Source organism: Lithobates pipiens, unplaced genomic scaffold (genome assembly GCF_037356315.1).
Source record: "Lithobates pipiens isolate NorthernLeopardFrog02 unplaced genomic scaffold, aLitPip1_a1.2 Scaffold_37, whole genome shotgun sequence".
Taxonomy (NCBI): Eukaryota; Metazoa; Chordata; class Amphibia; order Anura; family Ranidae; genus Lithobates; species Lithobates pipiens.
Window position 1 is genome coordinate 14,166,070 of NW_027507825.1, and position 24,313 is coordinate 14,190,382.

At 45.3% G+C, this 24,313-nt stretch overlaps 1 protein-coding gene across 2 annotated transcripts in view; it reads right to left on the bottom strand.

Annotated features, from left to right (window-relative positions):
- RIN3 (Ras and Rab interactor 3) overlaps positions 1-24,313 on the bottom strand; it is an 81,123-nt gene that overhangs the window by 41,040 nt on the left and 15,770 nt on the right. The window contains exons 1-2 of one of the 2 annotated variants that reach the window (XM_077466744.1): positions 21,857-21,992; positions 3,051-3,228 (exon numbers count right to left, since the gene is read on the bottom strand). In XM_077466744.1, the coding sequence (XP_077322870.1) occupies positions 3,051-3,228; positions 21,857-21,933 (255 nt within the window). In that variant the 5' untranslated portion in view covers positions 21,934-21,992. Of the gene's footprint in view, positions 1-3,050; positions 3,229-21,856; positions 21,993-24,313 lie in introns of those variants that run through there. The other variant, XM_077466745.1, reaches the window with a different exon arrangement.

Genomic DNA, 24,313 nt, shown 5'->3' on the forward strand with positions numbered 1-24,313 from the left:
CCCGGCTGCTGAGCTTCTTTCCCAGTACAGCACTCTATACTGCTCCTCCTCCGCAGGACTGAAAATCACATTCCTTTACAACACAGCCAGTCACCCATGATCTGCGCAGGGTGTATCTGCCTACTGGAACTACACTGCCGTTCCGACCAGGGGATTTCACAGGTCAGAAGGGGAACACAAATGCCAGATATACCCTGTGAAAGCTGATAGACTGTGTGTAAAGGAATGCGATTTCAGCCCTGTGTATTGTGGGGGGGGGGGGGGGGGAGCTGTTGACAGTGCTGGAATGGGAAAGGAGCTCTGCCAAATGACCTGCCAGGGGTCCCTGTGCTCTGATTTTTCAGCAGCAATTCCTGCCCTCTAATGTAAGGAGGAACTCTGGGAACTCTAAACTCTTAACTCTTACACCCACCGCACGCCAAGATGCTCAAAGTGGCTTATCTGCACACACAGTGGAAGTGGTCATTACAGTGCAGTCCCCTTTATATTTATATCAGTGCGCCTGCACATTACAAAGTGGCAGACCGACATATCAAATGTGTGTCTCGTATCTAATGCCACCTAGTGGTAGAATAGAGAAGTGCAGCAACTCAAGACTTGGGGTCCTTTCACTCAGCGAGGATCGTTGGAGCGATCTCCGCTGAGCAGGAAGATGAGAGGTCTGTCTCCGCACACTGCGCAGAGACGGACCTGTCACGGCGCCGCTCTCCCCTATGGGAGATCTGATGACGGATGGAGAAATAGCTTTTTCCTCCGTCACACTTTTTCGGATCGGAGCGGGTCGGATGTCAGCGGGCTTGTCACCGCTGACATCCGACGCTCCATAGACCTCTATGGAGCACCCGTTCAGGTCCGCCTGAAAAACTGACAGGCGGATCTGAATGGATCGCCTGTGTGAAAGGGGCCTAAGGGTGAACTCAATTGATCCTCAACATTTAACCAAGGTAGCTATACCTGCCAGGTAAATTTAGGAGCAACCCTGACTGAACACCAGGGTGCTACAGCACCAACTTTTTTTATCTTTTTAAAAAGGAGGTTTTTTTATCCAATCAAAACCATAAAATCGGACAACTAATCGTTAGTTGCAGCCCTAGATTGGAAGCACCCTGGAAGAGTGACCACGTCTGTTCTGTATATAATAAATCTGCCAATATGTTGACAACCCCCCCCCCCCCCCAGCATCAAGATGAATTTTTAAATGAAGCTGGTTTTCATGACATTACGTATTTTAGACCCAATGATGTATTCACTAGGTCTCTGTGCTTCTCTATGCAATGCAGGCAGATCATGACTGGTGGGAGGGGCCAGCAGGGGGCTGTACACAGCTTTCTGAAAACATCACAACTACCGCCCTCAGTACTCCTCTCAAGAGTCCTCAGTCCTGATGCAAGCAGTGGGAGGAGATATGCAAATATCAAAATTCCTTGATAGGTTGGTGTCAGTCTGAAGGAGTGGGCGTTCCTAGGCAGGCTGCATTTGCATGCAGACCTCTCTAGGCGACACCCACATGTGATGCTAAGCCTCCATGATTGACAGAACTGAAAGCCAATGACTGAACAGGGGCAGGCAACGGACTGTCAACCTGGGGAGGATAGTGCTACATGATGCTGGACGTCCTCCAGTCAGGAGATGAGGTGGATTCCATCAGATTTTTTGCAGCTTCTAATGCACATTGTGAGAATCTCGCAGTGTGCAGTGAAATCAGGGGGAAGCCATTTCACTCCAGGAGAGGAGCCGCTACAACTGTGCAAGACTAGAGGATGGGGGGGGGGGGGTTCAGATTTAATAAAAAGTAAACCAAGGATCAGCGCGGCACACAGCGACCAATCAGATTCCTCCTTTAGGTTTCCAGTAAGGCACTGAAATAAGTGAACCTCCGCCTTCTGCCCGGACTAGGCCTCCCCCTACAATGACAGGACGCAGACTCTCCGATGGCGGATCTATAGAGGACACATCTGGAAATGAAGGTGGTGGGTGGAAGACAATTCCTCACATTCCTTCCAAGGAAAACCTCATATTAGAGGAATTATCCGAGACAATGCCGGCGATCCAGGGCACCCTACAGGAAACAGCGCCACCCACCCTCCACAAATAAAGTCCTTAAAAGCAGTATTTAAAGTGGTTGTAAACCTCAGACATGAAACTTGAACAAAGTGTATCCCTCTATAGTGTGTACTTGTCTCAGTCCAGAGGACTAAGTGTCATTACTCTCTGCTGCCTCCTTCCTCCAATATTTTTATATCTATATCTATACACACAGAGGCAGTCAAAGGGTTAACCGTGTGCCTAGCCAGTGTTTGTGTACTGTGGGGGAGGTGTTTTTACTATGGAAGGCATGGATCCTTGTCCCTGCAGGAACACAGAATCCATGCCTTCCCTACTAACAGAGCAGCAATCTCCCTTGTTTACATAGATCGCCATTCTGGCTCTCAGTCTAAGGATCGGCAGGGTGCTGGTGGACAGAGCCCACGGTACCCACAAATCAGCTCCAGATGTGACTAATGGACACATCGGGAGCGGGTCATTGGCCGTGCTGTGTGCCCCAGACCCGGAAGCGTCGGATCACATACTAGGTACGGGATCCACGCAAAAGTGGCTGCCCTGCCGCAGTACATGTGCGGTGGGCAGTCTAAACGTGGTTCATCACCTCCCGCCCCTGAAAAGACGACTCAAACATGGGCCTTAATTGCTGGGAGGGCATCCATGTGCGTCCTAAGAGCATTCCGCCTGCAATTAGCAAGTCAATGAGACTCAGCTGATCACAGATCGGCGTAAGGGGCCGATCCCGGCCCAGTACCACGTGATCGGTTTTGTAATTTTTTTTTTTACATTTCGGCCTTTTTAAAATTTAACCCAAAATTACCACCAAAATAAAAGCTCTATTTGTGTGAAAAGTGATAAAAATGTCATATGGGCACAGTGTAGCACGACCGTGCAGTTGTCATTCAACTTGTGGCAGCGCTGAAAGCTGGCCTGGGCAGGAAAGGGGTGAAAGTGCTCCAGTAAGTAAGTGGTTAAGGAAGCCAAGAGACCAAATCACATCCACCTACCCCGGGTGTCTCTTCAGTGAGTATGGACGCCGCTTGCTTCGGGCTCATGCACAGCTGCAGCCATACCGGGCAGGTTTTAATGAGTCGGTCCAAAACGCTGAGGCCGGATGATGGCGGGCGGCCATTCGTAACCGGATTGGAGCAATGTGGAACCTCGGGGACTCCAACATCTGTGGGGCTGAAAGAGTGCGAGAATTAATACAAGAATCAGACTTCATTGCCAACAGATTACAATTCCCAAGGACGCTCTGCGGATAAAGTATTCACCATCAAAAAAAAAAAAAAAAAAAAAAAAAAAAAAAAGGAGGAAACATCCAGAGTGTTCCAGAAGATAAAGTTCATATAAATTCCAGGCAGCAAGTGAAATCAGCCTACTGTTCATGTTATCCAGCAATCAGAAAGTCTATATAAAAAGCAGAACAGCCAAAAACTAGGCAAGATGAACAGCTCATGGAAAAAAAAAAAAAAAAGTAAAATAATCAGATAACGTGCTGCAATATTCTGCTTCAATCTAGAGATTTACCCTGCAGTACTTTTTTCTGCCAATAGATGTCCCCCTTGGCCAGCATCATTCAATCTGCTTCTTCACACATACCTCACAGCATTTTGAGATGGGAATGAGGGACACCTATCAGCAAAAGTATGCAGCCATAGGACACCCCCCCCCCCCCCCCGCCACACCCCCTTAAAAAGGAGAATTTTAAAAACAAAAACAAACAAGATTGGTTAAACCCTCGAGTTTTTTTTTTTTTTTTTTAAACACTACTATTCCTTTATATTGGCTTTTGGAATTTACAAATGCAGCAATTTAGAAATCATATGAAAGATTTAGCGCTGGAAAACACTTTGATAGATAAAAAGTGCATTTTATATACATCCATATAGATCAGACCAAAATGGAGGGACAAATGAGGAGGAAAGGGGGATAGAGGGACATTCCCTCGAAATCCGGGACAGGTGGGAGCCATGTTCACACTGCACCCAGTTTAGGATTGGACAGTGAAAGAAGCAGCAGCACAGTGATGTGCTCATCTGTGTCACCCTCCTCCAATCAGCATGCTTCTTGTCAGCACATGAACTGCTTCCCTCCTTGTACAGATTACAGAGCTGCATTAATTTGTGCCTGGAGTTTAGCTTTAAAAACAGTTGTTTTGGTGGGGATGTGGAAGGGTTAGACCCTATGTCAGTTTTTTTTTTAATTGCCGTCTGTGTCCCTGCTCTAGAGATTCACCCGGTGCATTTGTTCTGGTGACCATTGTCAAGTATCAAAAAGCAAAAATTTTGGGTTGTCACAAAATAGGAAATCGTGGAGAAATCTTCCACTGGTTAATAGTAGAAGAAACCTTACCAAATAAATATATATATATATATATATATATATATATATATATATATATATATATATATATATATATATATATATATATATATATATAACACACACACACAATTTAAATCTGCAGTTTTTAGAACAGTCCCCAGTGATCCTTCTAGGAGACTCCTTGTTTAGTCATTTCCTGTTATAAGGTGACAACACTGTCCCTGTGGTTGTCACCCTGTCACATGCTGCCCTGCTGGAGACTACACGTGTCCATAGAAGGGAGGGGGACAATGGACTGCGAAGTTGAGAGGGGAAGAAAAAAAAAAAAAAAAAAAAAAAAAAAAAAAAAAAAAAAGAAGGGAAGGTTGAGAGAAAGGTATGGAAAAAAAAAAAAAAATTAAAAAATGAAAAATAAATAAAAATCAGACAGACAACCAAAGCATCCTTAAAGCGGTAGTAAACCCGCTTTTTTTTTTTTTTTTTTTTTTTTTTTTTTTTTTATTTTTTTTTTACACACACCTGCAAAGCAAAAGGCATAATGAGCTAGTACGCACCGCATACTAGCTCATTATGAAATACTTACCTTAGAACAAGGCCCCGACATCTGTCCCGATCCACGCCGAGGGAGCCGACATGCTCCCTCTGCGTTTCTTCCGGGTATCGCGGCTCCGGCGCTGTGAGTGGCTGGAGCCAGGATATCGTCACTCCCGCGCATGCGCGCGGGAGATTTCATTCCGGCCGGTCGGCCACTGCCGGATTTTCTGGCCGTGAAACCCCTTGTGCGCATGCGCCGCTGCAGTCAGCGGCGCATACCGGTTTAGGAGATATTTTTTTTACCTACAGGTAAGCCTTATTATAGGCTTTCCTGTAGGTAAAAGCCCCAAAAACGACTATACAACCACTTTAAGGCCCCTTTCACACTGGGCCAGTGAGGGAGTCAGCGGTAAAGCGGCGCTATTTTTTATCGCCGCTTTACCAGCGGTATGTGGCCGCTAGCGGGGGTTAAGTTGAAAAAAGGGTCAAAACCACCCGCAAAGCGCCATGGGTAGGAGCGGTGTATTCACCCCTCCAAAGATGCGGCTAGCAGGAATTTTTTCACCATCCTGCTAGCACACCGCTCCAGTGTCGTCCGGCTTTCACGCCGGAGTGAAAGGGGCCAGATATTTTCAGGCACCAACTTTAGCTCTCTAGCGCCTGAAAAAACGCCCCAATGTGAAAGGGGCCTAACACATGTACAGCACAGAATGTCCTACATTATAAAGAGGATATTGAATCCCCTCCACCCCCCCCCCCTTCCAATATTCGGCGTAGGTTTACCCCGTGTGCTCAGATTTCTCACCGCCAGTCCAATCTTATCTGTATCCTGCAGACACAATGGAAGGTTCCGTCTCCTTCCTGAGGAACATTCTGCATCTCCCATTAAAGGAAATTATGGAGAGGAAAATATTTGTTCCTCCACTCTGGAAAATGCAGCGCCACTTCATCATCTAAAAATGTTTATGTTCCAAATTTATAAACATTCAGACAGCAGAAGACCAGCCAAAAAAATTTATATATATATATATATATATATATATATATATATATATATATATATATATATATATATATATATATATATATATATATATATATATATATATATATATAATGCACAGTATTTGTATGCAGATACAAATTTTGCTTTACAGAGAGCATGAGCAAAAGGGAAAGAGCGTGACAGGGCCAACGAGAGAGACAGCACAAGCAAGACAGTGTGTATACACACACACACACACCAGAGAGGGAGAGCACATTCACCATGGGAAGCAAGCCAGGGAGCATGCGCGCAACAGAGAGCGCATGTGTGCACGCCAGAAAAAAATAAAAAATAAAAAAAACACGAGAGCCCTGTCTTTATGCCACATACACACAACCAGGCTTTGACGGACTAGGACCGATTGAATGAATCGGTCTATTACAATCGTGTGTGGGCTCCAGCGGACTTTTTTCCCCCCCAAAAGTCAGATGGACCTAGAAATAAAACATGTTTCAAATCTTTCCGACGGACTTGAGTCCGGTCAAAAAAATAAAATAAATAAATATCAGTTCGTCTGTATGCTAGTCCAACGGACGCAAACCGACATTAGGGCAGCTATTGGCTACTGCCTATGAACTTCCTTATTCTAATCCTGTTGTAAGTCATCATGTTTGAATCCGGACTGTGGCGTCATTGTGTGTGACAAGTCTGTTCGGAAAGTCCCTCGGAACACAACCGAAAGTCCGTCTGGGAAGACCATCGGACCTAGTCCGGCAAAAATTCCAGTCGTGTGTACTCGGCATTAGAGAGATAAAAAGAGCACAAGAGAACTTGCAAGCATGTTCAAGACAAAAAAATAAAAAGGGATGCATGCAAAAGGGCACAAGAGAAAGCATGTGCGCAACAGAGGAAACAAGAGAGGACATGTGCAAGAAACAGAACTCACAGGAAGGAGAACGCACGAGGAAGAGTGCAAGAGATCATTGTGCGCAAGAGACAAGTGAGCAGGCTCTCAAAAGAACGCGCACATGTGAAAAAGCATGCACCCAGACAAGAGCACACGAACGAAAGAATTTTTTTTAAAAATAGTACGCACAAGGGAGTATGAGCAAACATACAAGAGAGGGTGCGAGTGAAAAACAAAGTGAGATTGTGTGCCTGAGAGACAAAGATCATGCATGTGTCTCAGTGTCTCCTCTAGCTCATTCATCTTTGAATGTATTTACCCTGCTTGCTAGGCTATTCACCACATAGTAGTAAGATTGCTTGGTTATTACCACGTGACTGCAAATGAGGACTATGAAAGTTACAATATTTCACATCTAAGTGGAAAAAAAAAAAAATGTAAAACCAGTAAATATTTTCCTTTTAGTTCTGGGTGTCAGGTAGACACTCTCCATTACTTCAGGCTTAGTCTCCCACATTCCCCTGGTCAGCACTGACAGTGGGTGGTGCAGGGACATGTACTACAAGCTGCAGATCTACATCAGCAACAGGCTGGCAAGGAACAGGATGATCCCTGGGAGGATCCGACTTCCTCCTTGGCTTCCTGTTGCTAATAACAAACATCACATCAACAATGTCCTCATTGCTGGCAGCCAGGACCGACAAGGAAACTATCCGACATCCCGGCACAGGGCCCAGAATTCCACACCAGATCCCGGCTGGATTATTATTCCATACCCAGTATGGGGAGATCAGCACTGAATCCTATATAGATACAATGTAACAGAGTGACAGAACAACCAACCAATCAGGAACCTCTACATGCAGATGACTGTCCAACTCAATAGCTAGAATTTGGTCTACATGTGAAACAAATATATATTAAAAAAAAAAAAAAAAAAAAAACACACAATAGATATAGAGATATATATTTATTCCGTCTACTGCCACTGGACCTTTTTTTAAAGTCAGCAGCTACAAATACTGCAGCTGCTGACTTAAAATGGTGACACTTACCTGTCCAGCGCGCCCGCGATGTCGGCACCCGAAGCCGATCTCTAGATCGACACTCGGGTGCTGCCGCCGCCATCTTGGGTATGGGAATCAGGAAATGGAGCCTTTCGGCTTCATTTCCCGGTTCCCTACTGCGCATGCGCGAGCCGCGCGGCGCAATCCGGACGGTCCCCGCTGCCTCTGGGAACTGTGTGTTTCCCAGCAGGCAGCGGGGCACTTGCGCAAAGGGGCGGGCAGTTGCGGAAAGGGGCGTAATCTACGCCCCTTTCCGCAGACAGCTATCCCGGAAGTGGGTGCAGTTACCTGGATTATCCAGGTAACTTCACCCCCCTCCCCCCCCCCGAAAGGTGCCAATTGTGGCGCCGGAGGGGGGAGGATTCCGATCAGCGGAGGTCCATTTTAGGGTGGACCTCCGCTTTAAGGGAGGGCAGTTGGTGGTGACACTACAGAAAAAATGACCACCAATCCCATGTCCAAACCTAGCTCCTAATTGTACATCTCCTTTTAAAAAAAAGAAAAGAAAGATACATTATATACTGGAGTACTCTCATACATTGTATACCAGGGGAGAGGACTAAAAAAAAAAAAAAAAAAAAAAAAAAAACCATTGTATATTTGTTTACAGTCTTATTCCCTGGTATACAATGTATCTTTTTGTTTACGGTCTTCTCCTCTAGTACAGTGGTTCTCAAGCCTGTCCTCAAGTACCCCTGACAGGCCACGTTTTGGGGAATTTCTCTTCGATATAATAGCTGTCCAATTTAAAGCACCTGTGCAAGATAAAGGAAAACCTGCAAACATGGCCAGTTGGGAACCACTGCTCTAGTATACAAAGTTTTTTTGTTTACAGTCTTCTCTAGTATACAATGTATACTAGAAGAGAAGACTAAAACAAAAAGATCTTGTATACCAGATAAAAAAAATAAATAAAAAAAAAGTAAACAACAACAGTGGGAGAAGACAAAAAATAAAGACTGGAAACCAAAAAAATAAATAAATAAATAAATAAAATAAAGAAGAAAAAGAAGAAGATGCACCCTCTCCATTTGTCTCGTTTACCATTATGGATTATTGCACATTCTTGGGTCGCCTCCAGAACAGGAATAGAAGGAGAAGTCTTCCAATGGTGACACTAGTTTTGGCAACAACCAGGGATTCCCCCTCACTTTCTGTTGTGGCTATGAGACAGGAAGTGAAGGGGAAATCCCCCCCCACCCCCCATTTGCCTTTAGTTCTACTTTAAGGACCTTCATCCTTAAGGGGTTAATGTTCTGAATGGTCATCACCACAGACCAATGAGCAGGCAGGAGAGGTAAAGAAACCGACTATGGCTACTAATAGAGGACTGTAAACAGGATATCTAGATTGTGGTGGACGATGGAATCTCCCGAATAAAAAGGTCACTTGTGGTTTTACAGTCCCAGAGAAAAATCAGTAAAAAGAAGGTCAGAAGATACATTTTTCTTTTCACTATAGCCTCACTGGTGACACAGAGTCCTCCCTTGTTTTATTCATCAAAAGGTTGTCACCTTTTATAAAGCGTTACTCCCGCACCGAGGAGGCTGCTGACCTCCTGCTAATGCGTGTTGCCTGGCTGCCAACTTCATAGTTTCATAGTTAGTAAGGTTGAATAAAGACACCAGTCCATCCAGTTCAACCTGAGTGAGTGTCTACAATCACCCCTGTACATTGCACACTCACATCGGTCCCTACCCTCAAAGAGCCTACAATCCAAGGTCCCCATTCATATACTAGGGCCAATTTTAAACAGAAGCCAATTAACCTACCTGCATGTCTTTGGAGTGTGGGAGGAAGCCGGAGTACCCGGAGGAAACCCGCACAGGCACAGGGAGAACATGCAAACTCCAGGCAGGTAGTGTCGTGGTTGGGATTTGAACCAGCGACCCTCCTTACTGCTAGGTGAGAGTGCCGCCCCACTACACCACTGTGCCGCCCCACTACACCACTGTGCCGCCCCACTACACCACTGTGCCGCCATCCCATGGATTATGTACTTTCAACATGGAAGATCAGGAATTCTGATCTGGATGTCAGTCATCGGCTCTGAAAGCCAGGCAAACAGCAGGTTCTCCAGCAGCCTCTATCCAGTCACTTTCCACCTACATGCGCTCCAGTGACGGCTGCACAGCATTTCTAATGGCGGGTTTCCCGATGGTGACAAACGTGGACTGTGTCTGTGTAATGTGCATTGTAACAACCGCTGTAGTCTATCGGAGGCCAATGTGACAACCCAATAGCACAATTTAGAGACAGGGACAGAGTGTTGTCACTGTATAACAGGAAGTGCCTGAACAAGGATTTTCATGGCAGAATCGCCAGAAATGTAACCACTTGCTGACCACCCTATAGCAGTTTTATTGCTACAGGGCAGCAGCTGAGTGCTGGATACGAGATACTGCATTTCCACCTGCAGGGGGAGCGCACACGTTGCTTCTGCTGCGATAAGTCACAGCAGAAGCTGATCTGTGGGTGCCGGGCAAATTGATGTCCGCCGGCACCCGCTGATTGTCGGGCAGAGACTCAGAACATTGCTCTGCCTATGTAAAACAAGGCAGAGTTCTGTTCTGACAGAAGGGAAGGGATGGAATTTGTGTTCCTGTGAAAGCAGGGAATAAAATCCATCCCTTCCCCTAGTAAAAGCAGCACACATAGTAAACACAACACCAGCTAGGTGCACAGTTAACCGTTTGATCGCCCCTGATGTTAACCCCTTCCCAGCCAGTGTCATTAGTACAGTGACAGTGCATATTCTTAGCAATGATCATTGTATTAGGGTCACTGGTTTCTGCAAAGTGTCCATTTGCTTTTATACATTTTTTTAAAATAATCTTTAATTAAAGGGAAGTTTTGGTTATACTGCACTATGGGAGCCAATTTCTCTTTTTATGAGGATTATGAAAATTACATCCATCACAACCCGGATATCCCAAGGCTGCTCGAGGAACTGCAAAGGCTGACACCAGTGGTTACCTGCCAACCTAAGGACCCGCATGCACATTACCCCTGTAGGGGGGGGGGGGGGGGTAGTAGGATCTGGTGAGTAGGGATCCTTAAGGGGGAGCACGTACGTCACCTGTCAAGATTATGGGATCACTAAAGTCACCTGTTACAACTCCTCTAAAAACACGAACAATCACCTTCATTGGGATGAATGCACCTATGTTTTCTGTAAATGGTGCGATAAACTGCATCTTGGTGTAATTTTTAATTTTTGTGCGTTTTGCATTTTGGGTTTATATACAGCGTGAGGCTATGATTGTGACACTATATGTATATACCTATATATTTTTGTACATGGTGCGATAATTACATTCTGGTGCAATTTTTTTTTTTTATTTGGTTTTTGGGCTCACTCACATCCTGTATTTTGGGTCTGGACACTATACGCACTGTTACAAGTAGAGGATCACTATACTACTATCATGATATTCATGTCTGGATGTTTTATACACTAATTTATAAGCCATTATGTTTTTGGTGATAACCTCTCCTGTAAAGGATTGGTGTCCACACCTAGAGTATTTTAGTACTCACCTACTGGGGTTGGGGAGGTGTGATAATTACTACACCATCACCTTTATGGTAACGGTTTTGGCACTTGCCCCTTCACATCTTGCATTCTATATCCTAGAGCTCTCTTAAGGGGGGGCAGTTTGGGGAGGCTGCAACACACACACACACACACACACACACACACACACACACACACACACACACACACACACACACACACACACACACACACACACACCCCCTTATAATAGAGGAGAGATTATATTATATAATATAATAATATGCATAATATAGTATGCTATGCATACTAGCTCATTATGCCTTTGCCTTGCAGGTTGCATAAAAAAATAAAATAAAAATAAAGTGCCTTTACTTCCTCTTTAAATTAAGTTTGACAGGGTCAAACAAAGCCCTCATTAAAACTGTTAAAATACATTCTATAAAGAAAGTACACAATATAAAGTTATATTTATTTATATATTTTTTTCATATTGAATAAGTAATTGGCTTGTGTAAATTATATATTTTTTAATTTATATTAAGTAATACAGGACCTTATGTATACATACTTACAGGATTGTATATAGTGAAAAACAAACATCTGGTGGGGTTATTGAAAGTTCATTCTCTCAAGGTCGTAAATCTGTAATTCTTGAACTTAGTTAAATCTTATAAAGAGAAGGGTTTGATAACACAGGTGGGCGTCAGACTGTCTCTACACAGGTGTCTTTAATTGGGCAAAAAGCAGTTATAAATAATTTTTAATGAACATATAGGAATTCTGGGAGCAATTAAGGTTATCTGGTTGTAAAACAGGTGTCAGATTTATGGTTGTTACATTGATGTAGATCTTAGCGACCAATCATATCTAGGACAGATGGCTGAGATAGGCTTGTAAAAGGGTATACAAATGCAAGCTCTTCAATTGTTAGTCAGGCAAATCAGATAGGAGCTCATAAGGCTGAACTCTCTGTATGCAGCCCTATTGCCAGGGTCATAGAGGTCAGAACCAATGGGCAAATATCTGTCCAAAACTTGTCTCCTCATACGAGTCAGAGAAGACTTCTCAACTTGTTCAAGAGTGTGGTCTCAGGTGGGATTTCCCTCACAAACTTGGTCAAGCTGGAACCCAGAACTCTGAGGGGACCGGACCACTGGTCGATCGACTGGTCCCTATCAGGTGACAGGTTCCCAAGAATTGGCAGGAAAGACCCATTCTGGTTCAAGGTGAGAACAATTCACAATTCTTTCAATTTGGTTAGGGAATAAGAATACCTATATCCAAAATGCTTGCATTGTAAGAAACTGTATAAATTAGACCTGTATGTTGTAATACTTTGAGCATTAAACCTGTATGTCATAAGCTGTTAATAAACCTGCATTGCTTAAAAAAAATTTTTTTTTTTTTTAGAAGTCAGCAGCTGCAAACACTGTACCTGCTGAGTTTTAAATAAGCAGACTTACCTGTACAGGGCTGACCCCGTCCCTCCGTTCTCGGGTCCCGGCGCCGCCATTTCAACTAAGGGAAACAGGCAGTGGAGCCTTGCGGCTTCACTGCCCGTTTCCTACTGCTTATGCGCGAATCGCGCAGCACTTTGTGAATGGGGCACGCTGTGTTCTGGGAACTGTGTCACAGCGCCAGAACACAGAGCGCCCCATTACCCAGAAGACGCCGCACAGAGGAGAGAAGACCGAAGATCACCGCGGAGGAGGAAGAGGCAGATTAGGATGATATGCCTAGCAACAGGCATTTCTGGTAAGTTCTGATTTTTTGCTAAATTTTAATGCATTGTTGTTTTTCAGGGTGGCCCTCCACTTTAAGTTCTGCCTGGTTCGATACTTTACAATTCTACTTCACCACTAGATGGAGCTGGCGATCATAGGACATAATCATATTATGAGCAATATTGCATGTGCGCACGGTTAGCACATCCTCGCGGTAATTGTTTTATACATAGACTCCTTTTCAGTCATAGTTCAGAAAATACGTATAATTTCTGCACAGGTTTCTGGTCAGTGAGGCCGTTGTTACGTTATGCCAAATATCCTCACAACGTGAAAAAAAAAAAAAAAAAAATAAAAAAAATCACAGAACAGTCGGCCATTGACAGCCAACAGAAAAAGCACACACTGCCTTCAGAAGAATCGTTTCAGCTCGCAGCATGGTGGAGAGGACTGACCCAGGAAATCAGAATTCAAAGCAAGATGACAAAAACCACACAGCGTTCATAAAAAGTTATTTATAACTCTCTGCAAAGAAGCTGAAGACCTCAAAATGTGCTCTGCTCAGCTCTATCAGATGTATGGAGCACAGATCTCAATAACTGATAATGCTGATGAATGCAGCAGATGTATACTATAAATACCAAAAGTATTGGGACACCTGCCTTTACACGCACATGAACTTCAATGGCATCCCAGTCTTAGTCCGTAGGGTTCAATATCGAGTTGGCCCACCCTTTGCAGCTATAACAGCTTCAACTCTTCTGGGAAGGCTGTCCACAAGGTTTAGGAGTGTGTCTATGGGAACGTTTGACCATTCTTCCAGAAGCGCATTTGTGGGGTAAGGCAATGTTGCTGGACTAGACGGTCTGACTCAGTCTCTGCTCTAATGCATCCCAAAAGGTGAGGTCAATCAAGTTCCTCCACCCCAAACTCGCTCATCCATGTCTTCATAGACCTTGCTGTGTGCACTGGTGCGCAGTCACGTTGGAATAGGAAGGGGCCATCCCCAAACTGTTCCCACACAGTTGGGAGCAGGAAATTTGCTTGGTAGGATGATGCCTTAAGAGCTCCCTTCCTTGGAACCAAGCCCAACCCCTGAAAAAACAACCCCACACCATAATCCCCCCTCCACTAAATGATTTGGACCAGTGCACATTGTAGCTATTGTAATAGTTAGATTACTGGGGGCAGAGCAACTCCAAAACTGGAGCTCTTGAGGGATGTTCCTGGTCTGCAGAGGACAGGACCGACCAAAAGTGGTCCAAGTAAGAAAAATTGGCCAAGTGGGGACAGGGTCATGGGTGCCAGGGCTCATTAATGCACATGGAGAGCGAAGACTGATCCATGTAGTCCGATCCCATAGCAGAGCTACTGGAGCTCACATGTCTGAAAAAGTGAATGCTGGTTCTGATAGAAAGGTGTCAGAACACAGAGCATCGCAGTTTGTTGTGTATTGTCGTAGTATAGCTGCAAACTGGTCAGGGCATCCATGCTGACCCATGTCCACAGCCAAAAGGTGCCTACAATGGGCATGTGAGCATCCAAACTGGACCACAGAGCAATGGAAGAAGGTGGCCTGGTCTGAAATCAACAATAGTTTGAGGAACGCAACAGCAAGTTTGGGGTGTTGACTTGACCTCCAAATCTCAATCCAATACAAACACATACATACACACCAGTATTCAGAGGTCTAGTGGAGACCATGCTGCAGGTCAGAGCTGTTTTAGTGGCAAAAAGGGGACCTACTCATTATTAGGTGGGTGGTCATTTTATGGTGGATGACCATAAGGTTATGGTTGGTCAGTATACATCTGTTTTTGGCTTTAAAGCCAGTCAGGGCTGTCTATTGTTGGACCATGGGCAATTTATTTATTTATTTATTTTTGAGCGCCCCCCACTCGAGACATACAATAAATAGCAGCTAGACTCAAAATCAGTTCACTGCAGCAGATCAGGCAGCGATTGGTTGCCAGAGGTTACAGCACACATTACGGCTCAGTGATTAGTTGCTAGAGCTTACAGCACATTGGTTCCGTTTTCTGATTGGTTTCTAGTGGTTACTGCACATTGTTGCGCACTACTTGGTCCCTAGAAATTACAGGAGATCATTACTGTTTGCCGATTTGTTGCTGAAGGTTACAGCACATTATTACGGCTCACTGGTTGGTTGATAGAGGTTACAGAACATTACAGTGCAGGGTTGAGGGGTGCACAATGCAACTCCCCCCCCCCCCACAGTAGAAAGCTCTCTTCCCCAGTTCAGAGCTCCCCCCACCTAGAAAATTTCAGAGGGGAGCTGCAGAGTACCCACACCGTCTCTGTGTAGGCTGCCGGTCAGGAGGAACTTCTCTGCGTAGATTTCCAGCCCCTCCCTCCTCTGCGCTTCTATTGCGTTTGGCGCTCGTGTAGCTTCCCCTGCCCTTTCCTCCTCCTCTGTTTTTTAAAGAGATCGATGTATAGAGGGAGGGGTTTGAGCAGCCGGAAACTGAGCAACGCTGGAGGTGGCTGTACTCCGGCTGAAACAAAACCCTGACGGGCACCGCGGGATTAACGGAGCTTCTGCTTTGGGCCCCCTATCAATCACTGGGCCCTGGGCAGCTTCCCCTTTTGCCCCCACGGTCAACACGGCCCTGAAGCCAACACTTAAAACGTGTATAAGCTCCCAATATGTTTTCAGTACAATTGTCATTGTTTCTCACCAACTACTGTTTTCTTCAAGTAGAACTAAAAAGCAAAAAACAGTTTTAAAGGGTTACCATTTGTGGGATTTGAAAAAAAAAAAAAAAAAAAAAAAAAAAAAAAAAAGGTAGAGTAGTTGTGCTGGAGGTATTTCAGCAGGGGAAGTGGATTTGTACCGGGGGGGGGGGGGGGAGCACTATCTGACCTTGTCCCAGCACTGATAGGAGACCCCCCCAGGATACTTCCCTGGTGATTGCTCCCTAGCTCACAGCCCTGCCAGTGATCAGCTGGGAGGAAACATCAGAAGGGAATCTGCTGATGCAGCTTTTCACAAATTGTCAAAAAAGTGTTCCGGGGATGTCAATCTTCATGATACACCAGAAAATGTCTCCCGTCTTCCTCAGTTCTCCAAATGTTGTTAAAAGGAACCGAAAAATAACTGATGAGGAATGCAAAAAAAAAGAGATATCTGGACCTTATGTGCAACTGCAGTTATATTTTAAAGAAGTAGTGGTCAACTTTATTAATGTAATGTAGGAGACACCTCAAGTGTGGCTCCCCACATCACCAATGTATAGTATTTAGTGAATGTGATGCAACAAAAAATCTTAGCCCTTGTACACACGGTCGGAGATTCTGACGGAATGTGTCCGATATTCCGTCTGTGTGTGGTCTGCATCGGACTGCTTCTGTCGGAGTATCCGACGGACCAACTTTTCCAACTTGCCGGTAAAATTTTCCGATCGGACATACTCCGATCATGTGTAGAGAATTCAGATCGGACAAAGTGCCACGCATGCTCAGATCAAATTCCTACACCAAAGCTATTGGCTACTAGCCTGAACGTAGTCCCGTCGTAACGAAATAACGTAATCACGTTGGATTTTCGGACAACTTTGTCCGACCGTGTGTATGCAACAGTTTCGGACAAAATCCGATGGATTTGGTTGTCAGAATCTCTGACCGTGTGTACAAAGGGCTTAGAGACTGCAGACTTACTCCAGGATAACGGTCAGAGACTGCAGACCTACTCCAGGCCCATCAGACGGTGGTAGGAACAGCCTTCAGTGTGAAATTGCCATTAGGCTGCGTACACACGCGGGGACTGTTCGCTCAACTTTGTCCGTCAAACAGTTTCAGCGGACAGTCCGCTCAAAATTAGCATGGACGGACTTGCCCACACACGACGAACGAACAGTCCGCTGAAACCGTGCGCGATGACGTGTACAGCACGTACGACGGGACTAGAAAACGACGTCCTATACACTGCAATGCAACCTTCGGCGTGTAAATTCTTTCTGAGCATGCGCGGAACTTAGTTTGACGAACAAGCCTACACACGGGCGGACTGTCCGCTCAAACCAAGTTTCAGCCATGATACCATAAAAGTCCTTTAGAAAAGGTTTTTATTTGCAGGGGTAACATCCAACAAAACACACAGTCTCGTATGGGAACAGAGGGCAAGGGTGAAGGAACTCAGGCACCTTGAACTTCTAATACCAGAAAGTCTAATACCACCCAGAGAGTAGCCACTCACAGCTGGGCACTTCAAAGCTGAACAAATCACTAGCCAGAGATTATGGCAGTCAGCACTTTGAACCAGAACTTGTGAAATCTAACCTTGATTAACTGGTAACAAGTGAACAGGAGCCTTTTTCCTCAGTACTTGGAACGTTCTCTGTCTCCTTGGCAGTACTGGAAAAAACGTGGATTCGTCAGTGTCCTTCACAACCCAGCAACCAGGCACTTCGTAGGATGCCAGCTTGTTGGGCCTCCCCCGGTCGCTTACACAAGCTGCGTTGCCTCTCCAAGCCGAAAGCACACCCGGACGCCTTGAATCCTCCCTCAGTTACTGCGCCTCGGACCAGCCAGATCCCTACCCCAGACCAGGCGGGTCTATTGGGGTTAGCCAACCAAAGCATGTTGTGGAGCGACATACGCTCCCCTGACCAGGACCCCTCGTGGGACTACCCCGGTCCAGAATCAGGAACAGGCAGCTAGGGCCTCACAAACGAACCTTGAACACGTGACTTCAACATCTTAAGTACTCTTCCCCAGACTCCACAGCGGTGCCCGGCGCACCCACCGATTGGCTCAGAGGAACGCTGATATCCAAAGCGTCCAACCAGGCCTGGTTCTGGCCCGTCATGTGCACTTCACTGTACACAGGACAGGCAGAACTCTAAGCCCCTGTACACACGGTTGGAGATTTCCACAACCAAATCCGTCGGATTTTGCCCATTGGATCTTGTCCGAAACTGTTGCATACACAGTTGGCGAAAAATCCGATCTTTCAGAACGTGATGATGTCATTTCGTTACGATGGGACTACGTTCAGGCTAGTAGCCAATAGCTTTGATGTAGGAATTTGATCCGAGCATGCGTGGCACTTGGTCCGATCAAAATTCTCTACACATGATCGGAGTATGTCTGATCGGCCCAGTTGGTCGGGAAATATTTCCAACAAGTTGGAAAATTGGGTCCGACGGATATTCCGATGCAGACCACACACAGTCGGATTATCCGACGGCACGGTCCGATAGGACACATTCCGACAGATTCTCCGACCGTGTGTACAAGGGCTAACACAGCCCAGCAAAACTGATGTCAAAGTTAACCTACACAATTAACCCTCAGAACCCCATTACTATTCTGAGGCAAACACTAAATTTATACATGACAGACACTTTGTCCAAGGTGTCATCGCTACACTAGGAACCACGATCTGTCACTTCTTCTAGGTCAGTCCCCCTTCCCCCTTACAGTTAGAAACACAATTAACCCCTTCTCCAACAGAGACACTTTTTACAGTACTTGCTGTATAATTGCCAATTGTCCCAAAAATGTGACAAAAGTGTCAGATGTCATTTTATTTTTATTTTTAATTCTAGCAAAAACACTACAAAATAGTGTTTTTTTTTTATTTCACTTTCTTTTATAGCACAAAAAATAAAAACCACAAAGGCGATCAAATACAAAATGAAAGCTCTTCATGGGAAAAAAAAAAAAAAAAAAAAAAAAAAATGTAATATAATATATATATATATATATATATATATATATATATATATAAATAAAATGTTGTTTGGGTACAGCGTTGAACAACTGCGCAATTGTTAGTTAAAGCGACGCAGTGCCAAATCGCAAAAAAAAAAAAAGGCCCGGTCATTCAGCAGCCAAATCTTCCAGGGCTGAAGCGGTTGAATCGATCCAAAACCAGAAACATTTTTCACGCTCTGCTTACATATAGGGTCAGTTAATCACCTGAGATTCACATAGATATTATTAACCACTAGAGATCCGCGCTATAGCCGAATGAAGGCTACAGCGCGGACCTGCTTTGCCGGGACGACGTCTATTGACGTCGTCCCGTGCACGAGCGGCCTGCGCGCCCCCTGAGGGGCACGGCGCGCTCTGTGATCGGCCAGTCTATGAGACTCGCCTGGTCACGGATCTGTGCAAGGGGGTCGATCCCGACCCCTTACCACGTGATCAGCTGTCAGCCAATGACAGCTGATCATGTGACAAAACAGAGCCGGTAATTGGCTATTTTTCCTCTCCTCGCGCTGACAGCGCGAGGAGAGGAAAAAAAAAAAAGCCGATCACTGGCGGCCGTGATCAGGACATCAGTCCCGATCACGGCCAGCTTATCAGTGCCCACCTGCCCCCTGCCAGTACCACCCAGATATTAAAAAAAAGTGCCACCCAGCAGTGCCCATAGTGCCACCCAGCAGTGCCCACAATCTGCCTCAACAACAGTGCTGCACCTCAGTGCTGCCCATCAGAGCCACCCATCAGTACTGCCTTATCTGTGCCCATCAGTGCCACCTCATCAGCGCATTTCAATGAAGGAGAAAAATTACCTTTTTTTTTTGCATTTTTTTTTGTTTGTTTAGCAAAAAATAAAAAACTCCCAGCTGTAATTAAATACCACCAAAAGAAAGCTTTATTTGTGGGGGGAAAAAATGATAAAAATGTCATTTGGGTACAGTGTTGTATGGCCGCGCAATTGTCATTCAAAGTGCATCAGCGCTGAAAGCTGAAAACTGGTCTGGGCAGGAGGAGGGGTTTAAGTGCCCAGTAAGCAAGTGGTTAAACTTGGGTGAATACAAAAAAAAAGGATAGATTTTTTATTTACATCCCTGAAGCAGAGATTGTACATAATGTCTATGGATCTCCTGAACCGCACCCAGAACAATTTGTTCTCTATATATAGAATCATTTCAGATCTCGATCCCCATACACGTCATAGTGATGTCACTTCCTAGGTAAAGTTTTAGTCTGGAAGAACCGGCCCTGCGTTTTATTTATTTTGGGACACACTGATTGCCAACTTTTATAGCAACAGAGCTTGTTATCCAGGCTGGTAACTTTGCAGCGCCGGGGGCCCGGACTGGATTCCCACTGAGAAGATCTTGCATGGAGTCTGGACTTACTCCCTATACATTTCTGTGGCTCTCCCCTCCCCCAGCTAACCTTCTTACCTGAACTTGTCTTTCACTGGTCTGGTTTTTATACTGAGCTTTGCTGAATGCAAGCGATCGTATGCATTAGGCAAGGGAGATCTATTTTTTTTTAAATGGAAGAAAGGTCATTCTTTATGGTGCAATCTGTAATACAATAAGTCATCGACCACAAGCCACATGGGTAGCCTGGCATCAAGTAGCCTGATGCACCGCTTCCCGTCTATGGGTAGGCTAGCATTATAGAAGAGCGCAGAGTTCTGTACATTAGCAAAATGAACGAGTCTGAGACGGGTAACAAAAATGTTGAAAGGACAGAGATAAAACATCAGGAGAGACTTTGGGAACGTCACAATGTGAAGACCAGCTTTCTGCCAGTTGCTTACAAGTTTACATAAGAAAAGACACACACACACACACACACACACTACATACTTTTAGCAGAGACCCTAGGGAATAAAATGGTGATTGTATTTATGTCACATGGTATTTGAGCAGTTGTTTTTCAAATGCAATTTTTGGAAAAATAGATATTCATGAAAAAAAAAAAAAAAAAAAACCACCCCATACAATATCGTTTTTTTGGTACAATGTGAATGGTTGATTGATGTAATGCCAAGTAAATAGATACCCAACATGTCACGCTTTAAAATTGCACACGCTCGTGGAATGGTGACAAACTACAGTACTTAAAAATCTCCCTAGGCAAATTTTAAGAACGCCTTTACGGGTAATCGGTATAGAGTTATAAAAAAATAAATAAAAAAAAAGTGGTCTAGTGCTAGAATTATTGCTCTCGCACCAACGTTCACGACAACACCTCACATGTGTGGTGCAAACAAAGTTTACATATGCGTTCGCGTCTGCCCGCTTGCTGTGAAACAACTAGGAAACAGGCTGTGTTCACCCGATTTTCTCATATAGTGTTCACATCTATACATGTTGAGCGTTTCTGCAGTGCTTTTAAACACGATTTGGGCATTTTATGCTTTTTTTTTTATAAAACGCACTACATGATTTTCAGTAGCTTCTCTAATGAGCAAATAAATTATATGGGCTCTTTTCACACCAATGCGTTTTTTGCACCCCTTATCCCGCCCCTGCATACACACACTGCCCCTTAGTAGATGCATGGCAGTGCCACCAAGGGCAGCTTCACACTGCCACACTAAAGTGCAGCAAACCACAGTTTTCATGCAGGTAAGCTGCGTTTTCCCAGAAAGAACACCAAAACTCTTGCATGCTGCATCTTTGATGCTCTTTCTGAAATCGAACCTGTGAGCTCATAGAAGTCAAAGGGAAAGTGAAGCTAACCCGCAGGAACACCACAAGTTAGCTGCACTTTGCTCAGAGCACAGCGCAGGACTGCGAGTAGTGTGAAGCCACCCCAATTGTTTTTGGTACCCACACAGATCTGCTGCCCAACCACATTGGGGGGGGGGGGGGGGATAAACTTTTCCATGTTTCTCAGGCAGCAGCACATGTGCAGTCAGTCGCAGCTGTAGGTGTGAGCCCAGCGACAATGCTGAATGCAGCAGCTGTGACTGATCTGAGGTCACACTTGCAGGATCTGCACAGCCAAAAATGACGCAGCCAGGTACAGTACCTCCTGTAGACCCTGCCAGACGTCCTGCGGGCGCGGCCCGACGCACCTCTCCCCCTTCGAGCGTTCCTGTCCGCCATAAACTAGAATCTCCGGTGGATGGGTGAAGCAGCAGGGCAAGCTGGGATGTGTCATGTCAGGGTGGAGTGGGTGTGTGTGAACATTCCTCCACTGCAGAGAATTCCACACTCCTCACACAACCTCCAACACTTCCCACACTGCAGACCTATCCCCTGCAGGGGCATTGCCGGGGGTCACCGCAGACCCCCCACAAAGTGAGTGTATAGACAAAACCCTCCCTTGTAGTTTTGGACAGAGCAGAAGGATTTAAACCCCTGACAGTTTATTCGTTTGCTGCCATTTGTGTCCCATTGGCAAGATTTCCCTTCACTTCCTGTCCAGGAGACGCAGGAAGTGAAGACATTTCTGCAATTTGAGAGAATGAGTTACCAGAACTGGTGTCTACTGGGAGATTTCTCTTCACTTCCTGTGAACCACAGGTTCCTTTTACTACAAGGCTGATAGGAGTAGTGACATCACTACTTCTGTCAGCAAAGCACTAGTAGCGGCAAGGAGAGATCCAGGAGGAGGTGTGGGTTGTGCTCTCTCACCCTCTTCATAAGCTTGCACAAAATTAAGGTCAGGGGGGCAATTTGGTGGCATCTTTGCCCCGGGGACTGGATGATTGTCCCAGCATTGGTCTGGCTTTTTTTTTTTTTTTTTACTGAAAGACCAACCCTTCAGCGCTGATGAAAATTTAATGACAATTGTGCAGTCATACAACACTGTACCCAAATGAAATTTTTATAATCCCCCCCACATAGAGCTTTCTTTTGGTGCCATTTGATCACCTGTGCGTTTTTTTTTTTTTTTGGGTGCAAAAAATGTAAAAAAAAAAAAAAAAAAAAAAAGGCAATTTTTGTCCTTGATGTACGCCGATGAGGCAGCAGTAATGGGGACTGATCGTTTACACCGATAGGCAGCACTTTAAGTGACACTAATTGGCAGCACTTGTGGGCATAGATAAGCGGCACTTGTGGCTTGCAAGGTTCCAATTATGAGGCATAATTGCCTCTTTGTTTCAGGACCGATGTCAATTTAAGCTGAGCCGGTGATCAGATTTTTTTTTTCCTCCTCCACTGTCAGCTCACTGAGCTTTTGTTTTGATCATGTGATCAAAATAGCTGATCACATGGTAAGGGGCCAGGACCACATGACGGCCTCCTGGGAATTCACATCTGCACTGTGGCCTCATTCGTCCATAGCACAAGTGTCAGATGGTTAAACTGGCCGCTCTGTATGCTCTGTACTCTGTATGTTCTGATAGGCTGCGCAAGAAGCCCCGTATCTCCAGGATCATAGATGATAGGAGCCCCACATTTTGACCAGTAGTGGGGGGTAGACCTTCAGATACCTACCTCGCCAAGCCACGACCCTTGAAGTCAATAGTTTTTTTTATTTTATGCAATTTTTCTTAAATGGGCCTATCTTAAAGTGGTTGTAAACCCTTACAAACCACTTTGACCTACAGGTAAGCCTAGATTAAGGCTTACCTGTAGGTCCAAGAAATATCTCCTAAACCTATACGGTTTAGGAGATATTTGCCTGAAGACAGCCACCGCTGTCTACGGCGCATGCGCCGTAGACAGCGATGCGCAGGCGCACTGAGCGCGGCATTTCCAACAATGGATCTGCCGCGCGTGTCGGCTCCCGTGCGCATGCGCGGGAGTGACGTCATCGCGGCTCCGCCGAATGACAGCGGCGGAGCTGCGAGACGCCACCAGCAAGATGGATGCGGTGGACTACAGGGGACAGCGGCGACTTTGCCGACTCCTGTGTCAGGTAAGTGACACATAATGGACTACTATGCGATGCGATGCGATGCGATGCATAGTAGTTCATTATGCTTTGCCTTTGCAGGGAATGAAACAGGAAGTAAACTCATCAGGGTTTACTTTCTCTTTAAAAAGGTAAGGGTTATGTTATGTTAATCCGGCCCTGCCTGGGTCCCCTGCAGATCTTAAATGGTTCCTCCCCCATACATCATCATCACCAGGATATGACAGAGATTGGAAATGTGCCAGAGGAACCAATTAGAGCGGAGGAGGGTCCAGGAGGTAGATTCTTCTCTGGAATGGAGCTGTGTTTGGCAGCACGGTCAGCGGGTAGGCATGTAAGCTGGAGATTTTCAGTGTATGACATACAAGTCCTTGAGAATGAGGACTTCATTGTACCCATCCCCTGCTACCCAGATCTTCATTCTACCTGGCCCCTACTAAACAACCTATTAAAAATAAACAAAAAAATCCCATGTATATAAGAATTCAAAGCCTTTACCATGACACTCAGAATTGAGCTCAGGTGCATCCTGGTTCCACTGATCATCTTTGAGATGGTTCTACAACTTGGAGTCCACCTGTGGTACATTCAGTTGAATGGACATGATTTGGAAAGGCACAC